This window comes from Pempheris klunzingeri, chromosome 16, assembly GCF_042242105.1.
Source record: "Pempheris klunzingeri isolate RE-2024b chromosome 16, fPemKlu1.hap1, whole genome shotgun sequence".
Lineage (NCBI taxonomy): Eukaryota > Metazoa > Chordata > Actinopteri > Acropomatiformes > Pempheridae > Pempheris > Pempheris klunzingeri.
This window is the reverse complement of record NC_092027.1, coordinates 3,580,918-3,594,522: the sequence shown is the minus strand read 5'-3', so window position 1 is coordinate 3,594,522 and position 13,605 is coordinate 3,580,918. Positions and strand designations below refer to the sequence as shown.

Genomic DNA, 13,605 nt, shown 5'->3' with positions numbered 1-13,605 from the left:
TATATATAGACTTTGGGTCGATGCTTTTATCTGGATTGCAAAAATGAAACTTTTCATTTCCCAGCAGAACTAAATCTGTTCCAAACAGTAAGCACTGTAAGGCTCAGAGCACCAGTGTCAGGGTGGAACGACGGACGGCCGTTACTAGAACAGTTAAACCCTGGAATTAAACAATCTGATTTTGAAAGATGTTTATTGATTTATAGGTTATGCTGGGTTCTTTGTTTGGAGCACATGGTGCAGCTGTAAACCAGGCAGCTTCATCTGGGTCCTCACCTGCAAACAGGAAGGTGGCAGGTGATTCAGGGCAATGAATGAGAACTAGTTGGTGAACTGTGAATTTAAGGTTCTGGTAGTAAGAACTTACCTCTGCCTGTCCTCTTCCTCTCAGGGTGTCCAGCCAAAAGAGCTCCCCAGGCGTTCGGACGCCTTTTATGAGTTCCAGGAGGAAGGTGCCATGTGGGGAGTGGGTAGAGGGGAGTTTCTTTTCCAATAATGTAAATAATTATGTAAAGTAGTTAGCTGGGTATTTATTAAATAGGGTTTTGGTTAGTTAATACTTATTTAGTATATATAGGTTCGGTCAGTTATGGTTTTATGTAAATATGCAGTATTTATTTATGTGGGTGTGTTTTAGGAGTTACCTGTCAGGTGGTATGTGCCTGATAGGAACGGATATTTAAGGTGGTGGAGTGAAGTGCCAGGGGGATTCTTTTATTGAGCTGGAGCCACATGCTAGTGTATTGTCTGGCCTGGTGTTGCACAATTAAAATAAAGTAAATATTGAGGTGCATCTTTTCTGAGTCCTTGGGTTTCTTCCACACATGGTGACATGACTGTAGCATGATGATGGAAGGGAGACATGACAGGAAAAGAAATAGTAAACAATCTAAATAAAAGGTAGAAGGAATTCATTTAGCTGTTTGAGTAAATGTGGGAATCATCACTGGAAAGAAGGCGACAAAGTCTTGACGTTGGGTTTATTGGCCTTGTTAAAGTACTTCATAAGGTTCAAATGACAGAATTTTATTTGCTCATTTTGATTTGACGAGGAGATTCCTCCACTGTCAGGTAAGTGTCTTACATTTCTACAGGTTTGCTTTATTTTGAAGACTATTTACTCTGGTTGTTGTGTGATCTGCTCTTGGCATCAATATATACATTATATATTTAGACTTTCAGCAATGGAACATAAATAAGTACATTCAATTACTTAAGAGTCATTTTGAGGAGCTCGTACTTTTACTATGAGTTATTTCATACTTCTACTCCACTGCAGTTCAGAGGGAAATATTCTACTTTTCACTGCACTGCATTTATTTAGCTTTCATTATAAGGCCTGCTTCAATTAATCAATACAAAATATAATCAAAAAATACATTCTGATGTGTTATTATAGCTACCCAACCATATAGACTTAAATCAGCCATGGTTACCAGCTTCGCCGTTAAAGTGACGTGTACACTTTAATGCATCAATAATCATGAAATTATTAAATATCTATTTATTCTTGAATTGAAACTTAATGATCAGCAGAGAGCAGGAAGAGTATTTCTGATAAACTCAAACCTTTTCTGAAGTGCTTCAGAAACAGCAAAGTGAAAAACAGCATCAGGTGTTCAAACATCAACAGTGGTGTTAGATTTCTGTGGTTGGGGCAGTTTTCAGCGTCCACAGCTTCAGATCAGTTCAGGAGCTTTTAGGCTGCAGGACAGAGCTGGTCTGACCTGATGTTTGTGTTTAAGAAGCTCTCTCACTCTCTTTCTCCTCTGGCTTGATTTCTTATATTTAGTGTTTATTGTTTGTCACTCTGTCCTAATATGAGGCCTAATTGGTGCTGAGACCCGTGTGCAGGCCTGCACGGAAACATACTGACACATAGATAAAATACTGTTTTGGTTATGGACTTCAGTATGGACACAGAGATGTTCCCCTCCATCTCATTCAATAACCAGATGGTGTTATTGCACTCAGATGTGTTTAAAACAACAGATACTATCAGGGAGAAACTGCACTGCTGCACATCCACTGCAGGTTTGAACACTGGGGGGCACCTCACCACATTTACTCACTAAAACATCAGTAAAACCACTTTGATTTGTTGTTTGTTGGTGGTATTTTGATCAGGACTGTGTTCACTCCCAGGGCAGCCATACACAACAACAGGAAGACCCTGCAGCATCCACACCACCTCCACAGTGTCTGACCTGCAGCTGACAGTGACCTCTGACCTCCCAGAAAACATTACATGACATCAGCCGTTATAGAAAATGTGAGCAGCAGCTTTCATGTGTGGACAAAGTGGAGACACCAGAATAAAGCTCCCCACGAAGCTCCCCTTCCCCTCACACGGGCCAAAAACACGCTCGTTTAACTTTCACTTTCGTTGACAACCTCAGCGGGTCAGTTCTACCCAGCAACACGTCGTCCTGAATTCTCATTGGCTGGACGGGCCGTGTGACGTCAGAGCCCCTTCCCATCTTGTGGAGCCGCAAACAGGAGCTCAGTTCAGTTTGTGTTCGTCTGGACGGAGAAACACAAGAACCATGAATCCCTCAATGATTCAGATGATCAAGATGAAGACTCTGGTTTTTCTGGCTCTGATGTTCCTGCAGGACGCGACGGCTCGTGAGTTAAGATGTTATTTTAAATCGGTTGATCGTAAAGAAAAAAAAAAGCTCCGTGTCTTTATGTAGTGTTTCTGTGAATTACTCGATGTTTTGATCGTTTTTTTCTTTAAATGTTTAATTTCAGGACTTTGCAGATTACAGAAATGTTAAAAAGCTATAAACTCATAATCTTAAAGGTCACGTGAGGACATTCAGTCTGTTCATCTCATTATAATCCCTAATAATACTTTCTGTCAGAGGGAAGGTGTGTTTCTAAAAAGAGCTGTTGGAAACTGTGTTTATCTTTGTTTTTAGCTATTATTTGAGACATTATCTTAATCGATATTGTCAGGATCATTAATCGATACTGTCTGGTCGATCTAAATGTTAAAATGGCAGCAGAACTACGACGCGCCAAACTCTCCAACACACACTCAGATTAATAAATAAAGAACAGTAACGATCATAAAAACAAGAGTTTCTTGTCCAAAACTTTGAATAGTTCACTTTTCAGTCTTTAATCTTTAAACTGTTCATTACTGTTTAATATAGACCTTAAAACTGTAAGTTTAGAAATTATGTAAATCTACATTTTTAGTTTTTATTCATTAATTAACACATTTTCAGTCTCAGAACACGTTAAAATAGTTAATTTGGATTGTGTACACTTAATTATGTCCACACAGAAAACACACATGTACATAAATATTAAGTTCGTGTCGTATTGCTGGCTTGTTTGACCTCCATTTTCTTAAATAATATAATATTTAGAAATATTTCAGTCCATTCCCCAGAAAACTGCTCAGTTAGTTAGTTATTACACTTACTGTATGTTTGCTGTCCAGAAGAACTAACAGATAAATGTGCCTCCAATATACCTGCCGATGTTATTTAGCTGCAGATTTATTGTTTTCTGTGCAGATTTCAGCCGATAAGCAACAAAAAAGTAGAGAAAAGTCCGTTTTAAGGAGGAAACAGTGTCTCTGTTACATGTTTGTCCACCAGAGGGCGCTGATTATTCTGAAGCTGTGAAATGTCCTGCTCAGTCTTCATCTTGGTCACAAAGAACAACTGTGATCCATCTGTACCAAGTTTGTTAGTGTTTTATCTTCATGTATAAATATACTGTGGACTAATACATCACATTTATAATCCCCCAAATATTGATATCAGTTGTCAGCCTCACAGCTCCAGCATTGGTTGGTTTCCACAGGGAGCAGATTTATTCCTGGACAGATTTGTGAAACAATTTCAGTGTGAAAAGTGAAGAATTGTTAAAGTGCAGCTTAGAAATGTGATGTGAGTCCATTCAGAGAGCCGAGGACGGCGGAGGATTCAGAGACGGACTCACAGACATCTGCAGAAAGTCTGTTGATCCTTTTTAAAGATTCAGGACTAAAAGTGATAAACATCATTTCATCATGGTAGAATTTAAAAAAGGATATTAGAGTTAATCAGAAATCTTCTTTTACTCCAGAATATGGACACAAATATTAAACTGTAGAGAATGACCACATGAGGGACAACGAAAATAAATATATAATAAGAATAAATAGATGATTATTACTTTAAAAATAATTAAACTTAAATATAGCTAAAGATATATGAAAGTGAGGAACGTGATATAATTTAACCAAAAAAAGTTTTAATCTGTTAAATGTAGGAAATGAAACTAGACTGAGAAGCAATGTGAATATTTTGGTCAGAGGTTTGAGGATTATGAGGAGTGTGAGCTGCTAATAAATCCTGCTGAAGAATAAAATCCTCCACTGACTGGAAACTAAGAGACAACAATAGTTTATATTTATATTTTTGTGTTTTACAAACTGCTTCCTTAAAGTCAGGAACATGACTGCATGACTTTAAATATTGAAATGAAATATTTAAAATATAAATGAATATATAACTAAATATTTTAAATCTTTATTTTTTTGTTTTTATCGTCAGAACATTGATTGTTAAGGTGTCTTGAATAAACTGTGGTTCTTTTTGATTCTTTGTGGGGAAATAAAATTGTTATATGATGAAAATAAAACTGATATTATCACATTAATGTTTTCTTACAGTGACTCACTCTATGAAGATCTTCTACACTGCCTCTTCTGGAGTCCCAAACTTCCCAGAGTTTGTGGCTGTTGGGTTGGTTGATGATGTTCAGATGAATTACTACGACAGTGAGACCAAGAGAGTAGAACTCAAACAGGACTGGATGAGCAGAGTCATAGCAGATGATCCTCAGTACTTGGTGAGGAACACTCAGATCTGTCAGGGTGCCCATCAGACCTACAAAGGCAACATTGACACTTTAAAGGATCGCTTCAACCAAACTGGAGGTTTGTTTATTTTTCACTTTCTACTGATGAAACATTATTTATATTTTCATCCTGTATTTTAGTGAACAGGTGTAACCACACACACACACACACACACACACACACACACACACACACACACACACACACAGTCTGTCAGCAGTGTTTTATTCACATATATTAAACTGTCTGATGGAGCCTTTTCTTGGCTTTATATTTTAATATTTACTGGATATATTTACTGACATATCTTTATTGTGTTTCTACGTTTCGTTGCTGCCGTACCTCATGACCTTATATTTAGGTTTTTATATTTATTTGCTCTCTATGTAGTCTTTACATTTATTTTATTTTCATACATGTCTTTTCCTAATGTCCATCTTTGTGTAACGGCTTGAACAACCAGAGTGTTAATAAACATCACTGTAAAGAGGACTCAGGTCCCCGAATGAGAGCAGCAGCATGTTTTAATAAAGCAGGCTGACAGGACAACAGCCGAATGTCTCGTTCAGATCAGAGGTTTAAAAAGTGAAACGGCTCGACTCTGCTGTACCGACCACAGTGTCTCCATCCCATCATTCACATCAATACCAAATCAATAAGATCAATGAGGAACATTGTAGATTGATCGTGTATGTGGATGACATGGCCTTAGTTGTCCTCCTACAGAAAACTGAGCCACCAGGTGAAGCTGCCCACCTGGTCCACACTAAAGCCCCTCAAACATGGCGTCACGTCAGCCAGCTGGAAATCAGTGTGACCGAGACAGAAGAATTAATTATGTACACAGAACAAGATGTGAAATCAGAGCCAGGTTCACCTGACGGCCGACATGTTGACACTGTGGTGAACTGTAAACACCGTGGCGCAGTAGAAGAAGCTCACAGCAGCTTTATCTTCACAGGAAACTCAGTGGCCTCGATGTTGGTCAACACATTTTAGAGCTCTTGTATAAAAAAATACTGTTGGGAGTTTTAACTTTTCACCTTCCTGCCTGGTGCCGTCGCCTCAACTGTAGATCTGAGAATGAACTATCTAGGAAAGTGTCAATGACAGAGGAATAGTGGGCAAAACCCAAAAGCCGTCGACTGAACTCTTGACAGAGAGGACGAGGAAGAAAGCGAGGAGGAGGAGGAGTCCTGGCAGACACCTCCTATCCTCTCCTCAGACAGTTGGAGCTCCTGAGCTCTGGGAGGAGCTCTAAAGCCCCTCTGGCAGCTAAACATGTATTTAAGGAGTGTTTCTATCCCAAGTGCCATCAACGTCCTATTCTATTCTATTCTATAGACTAGAACTACAGATTAGATCAGCTCTACTTGGCCTCAGTGCACAGGCGCCTGAGCCGTGGAGCAGGTGGAGCAGCTGCACCTCCACCTTTTTGATCAGACAACTTTGCTGTTTTTAAATATTTCAGCAAGCGTGGATCAAACCTAGTTATGTCGGTCGGTGTCGTGTGCAGCATGTGAACTAAAGATTACACTTCCTGTCCCGACCGAAGCCGTTTTCTCTCCAGTTTTCCCACTCGGTCGATGCCCACAGGAGACGGTCTGTGTCTCCTGTCTGTCCGTCAGACATCTGAAATACTGCGCTCGGTTTAGCTGTGGGCTGCAGGAGGTGGAGCAGGATGCTAAAGTACGCTGCAGCTGTGATTTGGTGTTTTTAACAAACGCAGCTGCTTTTATTTCATGTAAAATCACTAACTAACTAATGTCAGATAGGAGGAGATGTAAAGAGTAGCTGTTAATCATTTATTTCTGCTCACACACACGGTGCGTATGAGGGGTTTGGCTCGTACTCTTTAAGGTTATTTAAGGGTTCAGAGTTGATGTTCAGGGTTCAGGGTCACTTTCCAAGATTTCTGTGGATTAGAAAGTGAAGTTCACATGATGTAGAATCGGGTCACGAACACAACTAAAGCCTGGTTTTAGAGTCGAAATGTGTCCAGACGAGTTCAGTAGCTTTGCAGTTTGTCTCAGCAGACTATCAGATATATGCATCACGTGCACTCTGAGACAACATTTAATCGTTCTTTCACTGCTGAAACCAGAACAGAACACAATGAAACACTAATATTTTATGGTGCAATATAAACTGAGCTTTACACTGAGAGAGCAGCTTTAATGGTTATGACTGTGTTTTAGAAAATGTCCTTTTCAGGTGTTAATTAAATGAAAGTCGTCCTACTTTACCTCCCGTTACACTAATCACTAATCATGCACCCCCACTTTTACCTGTGATCAGACCCCCATGCCTCAGTGTGTCTGTGCCACAATAAACATCTATTCTGAAACAATTAGTCAAGTAATCAATTAGCTGATCAACAGAAAATTAATTGACAACATTTTAAATCATACAATCAGTTAAGTCTTTTATTTATTATTTTATTTATTTATTATTTTCAAAAAATGCAGAATGTTTTCTAGCACCAGTTTCTCAATAAGAGACTTTGCTGCTTTTCTCTGTTTATTATCACTTTGAATTAAATACTGTTCAGTGTTGGTCGGACAAAAGAAGCTGTTTGAAGGTTTCACCTGAAGCTCTTGGTGCTCATGAAGGCTTTTTTCACCTTTTTTCAGTGATCTCACTCTGTTTAATGATGTCTCTCTCTCTCTCTCTCTCCTTCTCTCTCTCTCTCTCTCCCTCTCTCTCTCTCTCTCTCTCCTTCTCTCTCTCTCTCTCTCTTCTATTTCTCTCTCTATTCTCTCTCTCCCTCTTTCTCTCTTCTCCCCCCTCTCTTCTCTCTCTCTCCCCCCTCTCCCCCTTTCTCTCCCTCTTTGTCTCTCCCCCCTCTCTTCTCCCTCTCTCTCTCCCTCTTTCTCTTTCCCTCCCTCTCTCCCCCCCCTCTCTCTCTCCCTCTTTCTCTCTTCTCTCTCCCTCTCTCTCTCCCCCCTCTCCCTCTTTCTCTTTCCCTCCCTCTCTCCCTTCCTCTCTCTCTCTCCCTCTTTCTCTCTCCCCCCCTCTCCCCCCTCTCTTCTCTCTCTCTCCCTCCCCCCCTCTCTCTCCCCCCTCTCTCTCCCCTCTCTCCCTCTTTCTCTCTCCCCCCCTCTCCCCCCTCTCTTCTATCTCTCTCTCTCTCTCTCAGGTGTCCACATTGTCCAGAAGATGTACGGCTGTCAGTGGGATGATCAGACTGGAAAAATCAGTGGTTTCATGCAGGATGGTTATGATGGAGAAGACTTCATAGTATTTGACCTGAAGACAGAGACATGGATCGCTCCAACACCAGAGGCTGTCATCACCAAACACAAGTGGGACAATAACAGAGCCTGGATAACACAGACAAAATTATACCTGACCCAGATTTGTCCTGACTGGGTGAAGAAGCACGTAGATTATGGGAGCAGCTCTCTGCTGAGAACAGGTAGAGTCTCATGACCTGATGTGGATTCATGGACACAGTAATGTTAATATGTCTTCTTTGTGTCTTCTCAACAGTTATATGAACAAAATACACCCACTTTGTGTCACATTTATCTTTCTGTCATGTTCTCTCTCCTCTTCATCTCTCTGCCTCCTACTTTACCTCAGTTTCTGTCACTTTCTCTCCCACGCTTAAAAGAAATAATGTTATGTAGATAGTAACAGTAATATTTCTGCTATATAATATTAATGATTAGATTAACCTACATAATTAGTTTTTAAGGAAATTCCTTTCTTTCTACGTACAAAATGGCCGCCAAGATGTCAACAGCTGCTCAGGGCCGAACGTTCAAATCCTCTTCAACTTCCTCCACTTTGAAAGGTTATAGCTTCGTCATACTTTCAGCTAGAGACTCCATTCAACTTTTAAACAGGCCACAAGACCTTCAGCTGTTACAGTATAATTTAGCTTTTTTATATATATTTTGCAGTTTTGACAATATCACAGTTTTAGTTTTATGCCGTTTTCGCTCCTTTTCAGATTTTATAATGGGTGTGTATTGCGCTGCCTAGAGTGGGTGACATCATCGCTAGAGTGCAGAGGAGCAGGAAAATCAAGTGAAAATGTTGTCTTTATCTCACTCTCACGACCACAGTGTGCCACTCAGACTCACCATTTATGCACCAAAACGTAGGAAAAATCGTGCCCGTCGCAGTGATGTGGCCATGGAAACTAATACATACACAGCTGCCTCCGTGAGCCTCGAAGCGTCAGGAGAGCCAACCAACTGCCTCATTGACTGCCATGTTAACTGAGAGCACAAACTTCAGGAGGGAGGCAGAAACAAACACTTTTCTAACCTGCTCCAGCTCTCTCAATTTAGAAGTTAGAGACATTAAACTACATGTACGTGTTCAGCAGACCCTCTTCTCTCCACTGGTCCACACATTAAAGCTGTGACGGTCACTGTTTTTAGCTAAAACCTGGATTTTCAGAGGTGTGTCACAGCTCAAATGTCAATGAAAAGAGCTGTGTGAGCCCAGAGTGACTCAGCAGGCACCATCACCATGGCAACCTGACAGCTGATTGACAGGCACGTGGTGCATTCAGAGGCAGTAGGAATTCCCAGCACCCAAATCATGGAACCTTAAACCATAAATTACAGTTACAAAAAGCAGCAATGCAGTGTGGCGTCAGCTATTCAGCAGGCAGCATTCACACTGCAGTGTCTTCAGGAACTGCACATTTTCTAGTTTTGTTTAATTTATGACAATAAAGATGAAAGATAAAGTAAATTTCTGGCAGGCAAGACAATTTTGTTTTAAATAACATTTTTAGTATAAACATGTATGTATATTTAAATTATTTTACATTTAAAGTCAGACACTATGTCCAAATATATACATGAGGCGTATCAACAGTTTTGCATCGTCGTAGTGCAACAGTTACACATGATACAGAAATCTAACAGTTTTGTACAACAGAAAATAAATGAGTTAGATCATGTTTATACAAGAAAGATGAACAATACAGATTTATCAATAACTCCTCACAGTTTAACTTCACACAGTAACAATTAGAGTGACAGGAGCTGACTGATAAATATCATTTTTTCACCATCTATCATTAATATATATTAATTGATTTGAATAAAGATGATCATATTTTCTTTGTAAACCAACTTCTCACCAGTGAAGTGTTATTTGGTTTCAGCTTTTCTTTGTCAGACCATCTAAAAGCAGCACAAATATCTACTATATAAACATCTATGCTCAATACTGAGGAGGAATTCTATATTGATTGATTAAAAAGTCATATCTGTTCATGGACACACTTTATTTGCCACATTGCCTATTTACACCTGGCTGCAAATAGCATCTGCTAAATATTAATATATAGTACATACTAATAGTGTATAAACTGTCTTTCTCTTTACTCCCAGACCGTCCCAAAGTGTCTCTCCTCCAGAAGTCTCCCTCCTCTCCAGTCACCTGCCACGCTACAGGTTTCTACCCTAACGCAGCCATGATGTTCTGGAGGAAAGGTGGAGAGGAGCATCATGAGGGCGTGACCCTCGGAGAGATCCTCCCCAACAACGATGGATCCTTCCAGACGAGCGTTGACCTGAAAGCACCAGGAGCATCTGAAGACTGGGGGAGCTACGAATGTGTGTTTCAGCTCTCTGGTGTCGAGGACATCGTCACCAAACTGGACAAAGCAGTGATCGAGTCCAACGAAGGTAAGACAGGAATCAGAAGTGATGGAGGTGGAAAACAGCCATTATTTTATTGTAACAGCCTGCAGGTCATGTTTTTTGTCTGTTGGGTGAGAAATTTTGTTTTCCTTTTCCTTGTTTTGTTGACAGTTTCCTAGATCAGTATTCAGCCAATGAACCTGCCCACCATCAGCAAGTCCCCAAAAACTTGTTTTATATATATTTTTTTATTTAAACTCTAGTTTTTAAAGTGCATTTAAGGAGTTATAATTGTTTTTGCCTGTTTAATAATCTGAATGTATGTATTTATCAGTCAGAATAAAGTTGGTTGATTGTGGTGATAGTCATAAAGTATCAGTGTTAAAAGCTCTCCTTGTGCCAAAAACCAACATGTGGGACAGAAACCATCATAAACAGAAACAAAGACAACAAAACTACACACTACAAACTACAAACTACACTGCAAACCAGCACAGATACAGTTATTACACAGAGACAAGAAGGGATAAAGATTTAGATCAAGAATAAGAACAGCAGCAGGAAACACATATAGTGTCTGTAAACAAGATTTGGGTCTGGTTGGGAAATGGATGTTTTTCTCTCCTAACCTGCTTCATCTGTACAGGCTGTGATTTGTTTGTTGTTTTCTGCTCAACAGAGAAGCCCCTTGACAAGACCACCATCATCATCATCATCATTGCTGCAGTGGCTGTTCTGGCTGTCGTCATTGCTTTGGCTGGATTCTTCATCTATAAAAAGAAGAACGGTGAGAAACCAAAACTGAAACTGTGTCTCCATTTTTCCAGTGCTCTGAATTTAGACTTCAATCCAAACAATAATAAGCTCTCAGAGCCACAGTCATTATAACATGACTATAGCATGATGATGTCAGGGAGAGATGACAGGAAAAGAACTATTGTAAGATCGAACCAAATGATAGAAAAGATTTATATATCAGTCTGAGTGCATAGAAGAGGACATCATCACTGAGAAGAAAGTGACAAAGTGTGGCATTTCTACTTGTAACAACATAAAACATTTGTCTTTTCCTTTTATTTCAGCCAAACGCTCTCCATCTCGTAAGTAAAACTTCTTTTTATTCTATTTTCACTGAGCGGACATGCAGTCTGTAGATTAAGAAGGATTTCTGGATATTGTGGGGAATGATATGCAACAAAAAACACATTCTGGAAACCATAATTTGTTTGTCTGTGTTCATTAAAAGAAGTTAATGAACTAGGGAGTTTATCCGATTCACTTACGCTAGAGTTTTCACCAGATGGCGTGGCGAGGCCTCAAATTTCTGTTTCGCCATGAAACAGGAAGTGGTTACTAATTAGGCTCTTCATGGTCCAATCAGGACCAAACTTTGCTGGATTGGTTGTTTTTAAATAGAATTAGAAGTATATTCACTTCTCCAGGCACCACCACACCACTGGGTCTAGTAGAACTAGTGTTGATTTATTTAATTGGTTTTTGTAGATATAAAGACTTCATCTGGCACTTCTCCTGCAGGAACTTCGCCGAGCAGATCAGGTACATATCTCTCTATCTGTCCCTCTGACTGTCTCTACATAAATCTTATCATATCCATTTTTGTCCTTTACCTGTTAAAATGATTTTGTATTTTGTTCTCTTCAGACTCACCGGTTTCTTCAAGTAGTGCTGAGGATTCTTCTACAGACGGTGTAAACAGCAACACGCCATTGGTGACCAAAGAACAAAGTAATGGATCACAGCCCAACGCTGTTCTGGGGAGCTAAATGGACCGTGTAAATGGTGAATGATTCAAATACAAGGAGGGATGACCTCACTGCTGACAAAAATAATGTGTGCAAAAATCTAAGACTGTATTTATAAATTTATAGAGATGTATGAGGATAGAAAATCATCAGCAAACATAGATATAGACTCAAACACTCATTCACTCTTTCACTCACTTTAAGATGAAGATAATCCTTTATTGATCCCTATGGGGGAAATTCAGGTGTTGCAACAGTCAATGAACAGGTATCCAACATTAAAAATACAAAATTAAAAGCACAATAGATAAAAGTAACACGTTAAAAAGAAAGTGTCAATTTATGGCAAAGATGTCATATATAAGTAGCAGCAGGTTTGAGAATAGTGCAAATGTGAAAGCATCGATGTAGTGCAGTGTGACAAAAATAAAAACAGTACAGTGGGATATTACTGTCAACCATAACTACTGGTATAGTAATAATGATAATAATATACTATAATATGGCAATAGTAATAATAATAAAGATATTGACAGTTCTAATAACAACCATATTAATGATAGTTCAATATGACATAATAAAGTTTACTATAGTGTAATGCAAACATATACTAGTATAGTTGATTTTCATTCAGACAGATAAAAACACAAATGAATAAATAAACCAAAGTACAAAGAAGATTAAACTCTGGAGAGGATGTGGTGAGCAGATAAACCACAGTCAGGTATTTTGGTCATGTAATGCTAAAAGTGTCTTCTAGGAATCTTCTATTAGAAAACTGTTAGATATTTTTGGGATCTCTCTGAACAAAAACCCACTGGTTCTACTGCAGGAGAGCGAAGACTCAAACTTGTTCCCAGTAATAAGGGTAGCAATAATTAAACAAATTACAAGGGACTGGTTAAAAGATGACAACTTAATCAACTCTATATGAAATGAAATACATATACTATCTCTGGGCTATCTAGGGCTGTCTCGCTGGATGTGATGATTAAGACAAAAATAGGATTTTAGTTGTACTGATGTTTCTTTGCATGTTCGAATAAACAAACATGAATGAGTGAATATATGCTAATACATGTGTACACATAGACACACTGTGTGCTATTTTATTCTCTATTTCACCTTTTTTCTCTCTCTGTTTTGTGTTTTTGATTTATAATCCTTGATATATTCTGTAACTCCAGAATCACAATGGTATTTTAAGGGAAAAGTAAGTGTGTGCCTTGTATTCTTTTGTGTTGTTAAATTTAAAATATATGTATTTAGATAATAAAACATGTGTCAGTGTGGTAAATTAAACGTGCCTGCTCATCTGAGATCACACAGGAACGTGAATAAATCCTGGTTTTTCACACAAACACCA

General features: G+C 39.1%; 1 protein-coding gene and 1 long non-coding RNA gene across 2 annotated transcripts; one reads left to right on the top strand and one right to left on the bottom strand.

Moving 5' to 3' along the window:
• Nucleotides 1-176: 176 nt before the first annotated feature.
• On the bottom strand, nt 177-406 carry LOC139215101 (uncharacterized). Its single transcript, XR_011585505.1, has 2 exons — nt 368-406; nt 177-276 (listed from the first exon to the last, which is right to left on the bottom strand). It is a non-coding gene; the product is annotated as an uncharacterized lncRNA (long non-coding RNA).
• A 2,088-nt stretch (nt 407-2,494) lies between these two features.
• Nucleotides 2,495-13,541, top strand: LOC139215925 (major histocompatibility complex class I-related gene protein-like). The gene is made up of 8 exons (XM_070846965.1): nt 2,495-2,628; nt 4,676-4,942; nt 8,004-8,282; nt 10,225-10,521; nt 11,156-11,263; nt 11,559-11,576; nt 11,980-12,033; nt 12,139-13,541. Exons 1-8 carry the CDS (start codon nt 2,547-2,549, stop codon nt 12,258-12,260), a joined length of 1,227 nt encoding a protein of 408 aa, XP_070703066.1. The 5' UTR covers nt 2,495-2,546; the 3' UTR covers nt 12,261-13,541.
• Nucleotides 13,542-13,605: the final 64 nt, after the last annotated feature.